Source organism: Salvelinus fontinalis, unplaced genomic scaffold (assembly GCF_029448725.1).
Source record: "Salvelinus fontinalis isolate EN_2023a unplaced genomic scaffold, ASM2944872v1 scaffold_0406, whole genome shotgun sequence".
Taxonomy (NCBI): Eukaryota; Metazoa; Chordata; class Actinopteri; order Salmoniformes; family Salmonidae; genus Salvelinus; species Salvelinus fontinalis.
In genome coordinates, this window is record NW_026600615.1 from 125,891 (window position 1) to 132,066 (window position 6,176).

The following is a 6,176-nucleotide window of genomic DNA, read 5'->3' on the forward strand; positions in this document are numbered from 1 at the left end:
GGGTCTGAGGAAACAGCAGTCAACTTTCATCCAGAGCCGAGAAGTCAGTGAAGCAGCGGTAAAAGCCAGCTACCTAATTGCTAGCGAAATAGCATTAGCATCGAAGCCGTATTCCGACGGTGACTTTGTTAAACGATGCATGATGAAGGCGGCTGAATTTGTATGTCCCGAGAAGCGACAAGCTTTTGCCAATATTAGCCTGACGAGTGTAACAGGGTTGGTTATGTTTCCACTTGCCTCTAAAGAAATGTGTATTTGATGTTCAAGCATTCTTATTGGTTAGTTCAATTCTGATGACAATAAGGGGTGTTGTGATTGGCCCCACTTGCAGATAGGGGGAGATCGCGAACGTCAGGTCTTCCCAGTATGAAAATGTGATGCAAGGGGTAGGTCACGTTCTGAATACTGTTTTCTATTTTCTATTTTACAATGTGTACAAGTTTGCTGTACGTTACTGATTTTATACATGTGTGGGTATATGGTACCTGTTAGGGATTGAGGGGCTTTCTGGGATGTGCTTTGGCATATGATTGCTGTAAATAATTGTGTTAGCTAGCATACACCGATGTCATGGTCACATAAGCCTCGGCCTTTGTGGAGCGATGGGTAACGACCGTGCTTCGTGGGCAACCGTTGTTGATGTGTGCAGAGGGTCCCTGGTTCGCGCCCGGGTCGGGGCGAGGGGACGGTTTAAAGTTATACTGTTACACGAGGAATACTATTTCGGAACTATCGGCAGATTTAGACAGTCAATTGAAACAGAGAGTCAAGTCATGTATTGCATTTTCCGTGGCAATTGACGAGAGCACTGACATCACAGACGTGGCCCAACTGGCCATATTTATTCGAGGAGTTGATGAGACATTGACTGTTACTGAAGAGTTTCTTGAGTTGGTGCCAATGATGGACACCACAACAGCCGAGGACATTTTCGGCTCTGTCGTTGCTGCATTGGACAGAGTTGGAGTGGACTGGTCCCGCGCTGTCAGCCTGGCTACAGACGGCGCGCCATCCATGGTCGGAAAGAAAGCAGGTGTCGCGACAAAGTTCAAAGACAAAGTACAAGCCCTTAATGGAGGAGATCGTTTCTGGACATTTCACTGTATTTTGCACCAGGAGGCATTGTGTTGCAAGTCGCTGAAAATGGACCACGTCATGGAGGTGGTTGTTCGCACTGTAAATTTCATCCGGTCCAGAGGTCTGAACCATCGTCAGTTTGACAAACTTCTCAGCGACAGCAACATTACCCACAGCCCACAGCCTGAGGCATTTCTTTGATCTACGAGAGGAAATCGGACACTTGTACAGGCCAAAAGATGCCAAGTTTCAGGAACAAATACAAGTCCAGACTAGACTAACACCTTTAAAATGCTGCCTTAGATACTGTTTGCATTGAAAGAATACAGCTCTGTGAAGATGAATCCTTACTGTGGTGATTTAAAAAATGTGCACTTTAATGTTAGTCAGCAGCTTCAAAACCATCGTCAGTTTGACAAACTTCTCAGCGACAGCAACATTACCCACAGCCTGCCATACCACACTGAAGTGAGATGGTTAAGCCGAGGCGCTGTGCTGAGGCATTTCTTTGATCTACGAGAGGAAATCGGACAGTTCATGGAGAAAAAAGGAAAACCGGTGTTGGAATTACAATCTCAGGAATGGCTACGGGACCTTGCATTCTTGGTTGATATTACTGAACACTTGAACAATCTGAACAAAATGTTGCAAGGCCGCAAAAAAGTTGTCACACAGTTTTCTGACAACATACATGCATTTAAGTTGAAGCTGACTTTGTGGGAGATGCAACTGGCAAATGGCAACCCTGCTCATTTCCCCTGTCTGAGAGATGTGTGTGTGACCAGACCTGATGCGGACATGAAACGGTACAAAGACAAAATTGCAGGACTACTGCGGGAGTTTGAGAAACGTTTTCAGGTATTTGGTGAACTTGAGACAGAATTTTCAGTTTTTCGCTCACCTTTCACAGTTAAAGCTTCTGATCTGCCGGTCGAAATTCAGCTAGAGATAATTGATTTGCAGTGTGATGCAGATTTGAAGGGCAAATTTGCCTCTGTAGTTCTGGACAGATTTTATCAGTATCTACTACCAGGGTACCCCAAATTAACAGCCCTGGCTGCTAAAATTTTGTGCATGTTTGGGACAACCTACCTTTGTGAACAAATTTTCTCAGTGATGAATATCAATAAAACAAAAATGCGTTCAAGGCTCACAAACAAGCACTTAAATGACATTCTGAAAGTGACAGCTAGTCAGGACATGACACCTGGTGTTGATGCACTTGTACAGGCCAAAAGATGCCAAGTTTCAGGAACAAATACAAGTCCAGACTAGACTAACACCTTTAAAATGCTGCCTTAGATACTGTTTGCATTGAAAGAATACAGCTCTGTGAAGATGAATCCTTACTGTGGTGATTTAAAAAATGTGCACTTTAATGTTAGTCAGCAGCTTCAAAACAAAAGTTGTGTGATGGAATTCTACTGTTCATACAACTCCATAAATTTTCAGTATGTATTGTATGTGTATGTATGTTTCATGTATGAAGTTTACAGATTTACAGGACAGGCGAACACTTTCTTCATTACACATTTAAAATCACTCTCCTTAGTTTGTAAGGTGTACGCAGGGATTACATTTAGATTTTATATGCGTATGTGTAAGTGGTTTAAAAATTCCTTTCTTTAAAAGTCTCATTTAATCTTAAAGTGCATTACTATATTTTTCAGTACCAATTAAAGTTTTGTGCCTTTGTACAATCAGTGGGATCAGTTGCAATGCATATTTGTGAATGATAAAAGTAAATTGCACATTTGTCTAAGGAAATATGAGGTGTTTCATGAAATGTTTTGTAAAAGGATAGTTCATTAAATTTCAATATTTTCCTAATGTTCTTGTGCTTCTTTACACCAAAACAAAGGAAAGACATGATATTTTGGTTATTTATAGCAGAGTATGGTATAATTTTAATGGTCCGGCCCACTTGACATCTCCCTAGGCCGTATGTGGCCCACGATGCGAAATGAGTTTGACACCCCTGCTGTAGAGCTTCTCTCTCTTTTCAGGGTTCACTAGATAGGCATGTTGTTGGATCAGGGCCCAGTCCCCAATGTCATGCTCTAGTACATTTGGTTTGGCACATCTGAGAATGAACCCTGCTATTCTAAAAGAAGGGCAACAATGTCAATATAATTGTACCCAAAAAAAACATCAGTTGGTTGCATGAATAAATTCCATTACTAAATGTTACATGAAATGTAAATGTGAAATATTTGATTGCATAGTCATATTTTCAACGTCTTTTCAATGACATTTTGCTACGTGGGATAGCCTCAATGTCAAAACACAGTTTTAATGTGTCCAAATCAATAACCAATATGCAGAAACAGTTTGTGATATATTGAAAACCTAAACATAAAATGTGCTATATACACAAACTGCCACAATAATCACAGTACTTATATTTATTTAAACAAGCTCCTTATAAACTGCACAAGCACCAGAAACGCTGTTGTTTTGACAAGTAGCAATAAATCACTGATATCAATTAGGGGGGAAATCAGGTTGTACGTGATGTTGAAACTAACACAACAAAAAAAACACATGTAAATGGGAGATATCTTTAACCTCACTGGTTAGAGGACAACCTGCAGAAGACAGTCAGCAACATTTTGGAGTGATGCATTTAAATTTAGGTGTCGCTAAACAAAGGAACACAACACTTATTTGAAAACAATTGTGCCGAGAGGAGGGAGATGAGGTTGCACGTCCTGTTAAAACTAACAGCTCAAAAACCACACTGAATCTGGGAATAATGTGTACATCACTGTTTAGAGGACAATTTGTAGAAAACAGATCTCTAAATTTAAGTGTTGCATTTTGATTCAAGTGGGTCACCAACATGGTAAGTGTAACACAGCTCTTTTTGTGTTAGTCACTTTCTGATAAATCTCATAAATAGTACTCTTCCAATTGATAGCCTGGATTTTCCCCCTGAGGCTAATATCCATATCATGTTGAAATCAATAGAACAGGGGACAAACGTTTAGGGTTCTACATTGTGACATCATTAAAATACTCCTACTTCAATGTTAAAACATTCTACATTATGACATCATTAAAATACTCCTACTACAATGTTAAAACATTCTACATTGTGACATTAATTAATTGATTCATTCATTGATTCATTCGGTGACATTATTTCATTGATATTATGAAACAACTCCTTCATGTATTTTCTGATGTTTGATCAGAGATCTTTTATCAGAGTATCTCCTGTCACACAAATCACAGCTATGAGGTTTCTCTCCTGTGTGTGTTCTCTGGTGTACTTTTAGATTGCCAGATTGAACAAAACTCTTCCCACATTGATCACAGCTATAACGTTTCTCTCCTCTGTGTGTTATCTGGTGTGAAGTCAGCTGGCCAGATGTAGCAAAACACTTCCCACATTGATCACAGCTATACGGTTTCTCTCCCGTGTGTGTTCTCCGGTGTGATATAATGCCGCTTAGCTGAGTAAAACTCTTCCCACATTGATCACAGGTAAACGGTCTCTCTCCTGTGTGTGTTCTCTGGTGTCTAGTCAGAATGCTGGATGTATTAAAACTCTTCCCACATTGAGTACAGCTATAAAGTTTCTCTCCTGTGTGTGTTCTCTGGTGTGACATCAGGCTGCTTAGGCTAATAAAACTCTTCTCACATTCATGACAGCTATATGGTTTATCTCTTGTGTGTGTTCTCTGGTGTGATGTCAGGCTGCTTAGGTGAGTAAAACTCTTCCAACATTCATTACAGCTATACGGTTTCTCTCCTGAGTGTGTTCTCTGGTGTGATATCAGGTTGCTTAGCTGAGTAAAACTCTTACCGCATTGAGTACAGCTAAAAGGTTTCTCTCCTGTGTGTGTTCTCTGGTGCCTCTTCAGATAGCTAGATGTAAAACAACTCTTCCCACACCGAGTACAACTATACGGTTTCTCTCCTGTGTGTGTTCTTTGGTGTACAATAAGATGGCTAGATGTATAAAAACTCTTCCCACATTCATCACAGCTATACGGTTTCTCTCGTTTCTCTCCTGTGTGTGTTCTCTGGTGTGATATCAGGGTGCTTAGCCGAGTAAAACTCTTCCCACATATACCACAGCTACAGATGTAAGATGTCTTTCCTGTGTGTGTTCTCTGATGTGATATCAGGCTGGTTGAATGAGTAAAACTCTTCCCACATTGAGTACAGCTATAAGATTTCTCCACTGTGTGGATTCTCTGATGAATTTTAATGCCTGCTGAGGAGGTGAATCTCTTCCCACCGTCAGAGCAGCAGCGAGGTTTCTTCCCTGTGGATCTCTGCAGGTGTTTCTTGAGGTGTTCTGATGTGGAGAGACTCTTCTCTGCCTTGTCAGCATCATGAGGTTGTTGAGGCTCCCCAGAAGACCCACGGTAGTCCCGTCTCTCTCCTGTGTGAACAACAAAGTCAGACAGATGGTTAAAGGCCCACAACAGCGGAAATCCACTGTAAAAAGTGATGCCAACAGCGTAGCCATGAAGTTGTACAACAATTGACGTCTGTAATGAATGTAATGATTATTTGACATTTGTCTTAAAATGAGCAAGAATAGTCATATTTTGTCTTGTTTTCACATTAGTAGTAACATCTAAGCTTGTAGACTTGAAATAAGTTATTCATGTTGTTGAAACTCTAAGCAGTGTGCCAGACGACTTTGGTCTCCAATATAGGCTCCTTTCTGTGTTTAATAAAATTGCGGCACGAGGGCGATGCAAATGCAATTTGGTTGTAGAAACTCCTCCCTGCTTATGAGGAAACCGATAGTTATGGATGTAGTATATCTGCTAATGAGGAAACCACTAGATATGGATGTAGTATATCTGGTAATGAGGAAACCACTAGTTATGGCTGTAGTATATCTGGTAATGAGGAAACCGCTAGTTATGGATGTAGTATATCTGGTAATGAGGAAACCACTAGATATGGATGTAGTACATCTGGTAATGAGGAAACCACTAGTTATGGATGTAGTATATCTGGTAATGAGGAAACCACTAGTTATGGATGTAGTATATCTGGTAATGAGGAAACCACTAGTTATGGATGTAGTATATCTGGTAATGAGGAAACCACTAGTTACGGCTGTAGTACAT

The 6,176-nt window shown here is 40.6% G+C and overlaps 1 protein-coding gene across 1 annotated transcript; it reads right to left on the minus strand.

Annotated features, from left to right (window-relative positions):
• Positions 1-2,988: 2,988 nt before the first annotated feature.
• LOC129845938 (zinc finger protein 135-like) lies at positions 2,989-6,176 on the minus strand. Its single transcript, XM_055913916.1, has 2 exons — positions 6,164-6,176; positions 2,989-5,557 (listed from the first exon to the last, which is right to left on the minus strand). Exons 1-2 carry the CDS (start codon positions 6,174-6,176, stop codon positions 4,233-4,235), a joined length of 1,338 nt encoding a protein of 445 aa, XP_055769891.1. The 3' UTR covers positions 2,989-4,232.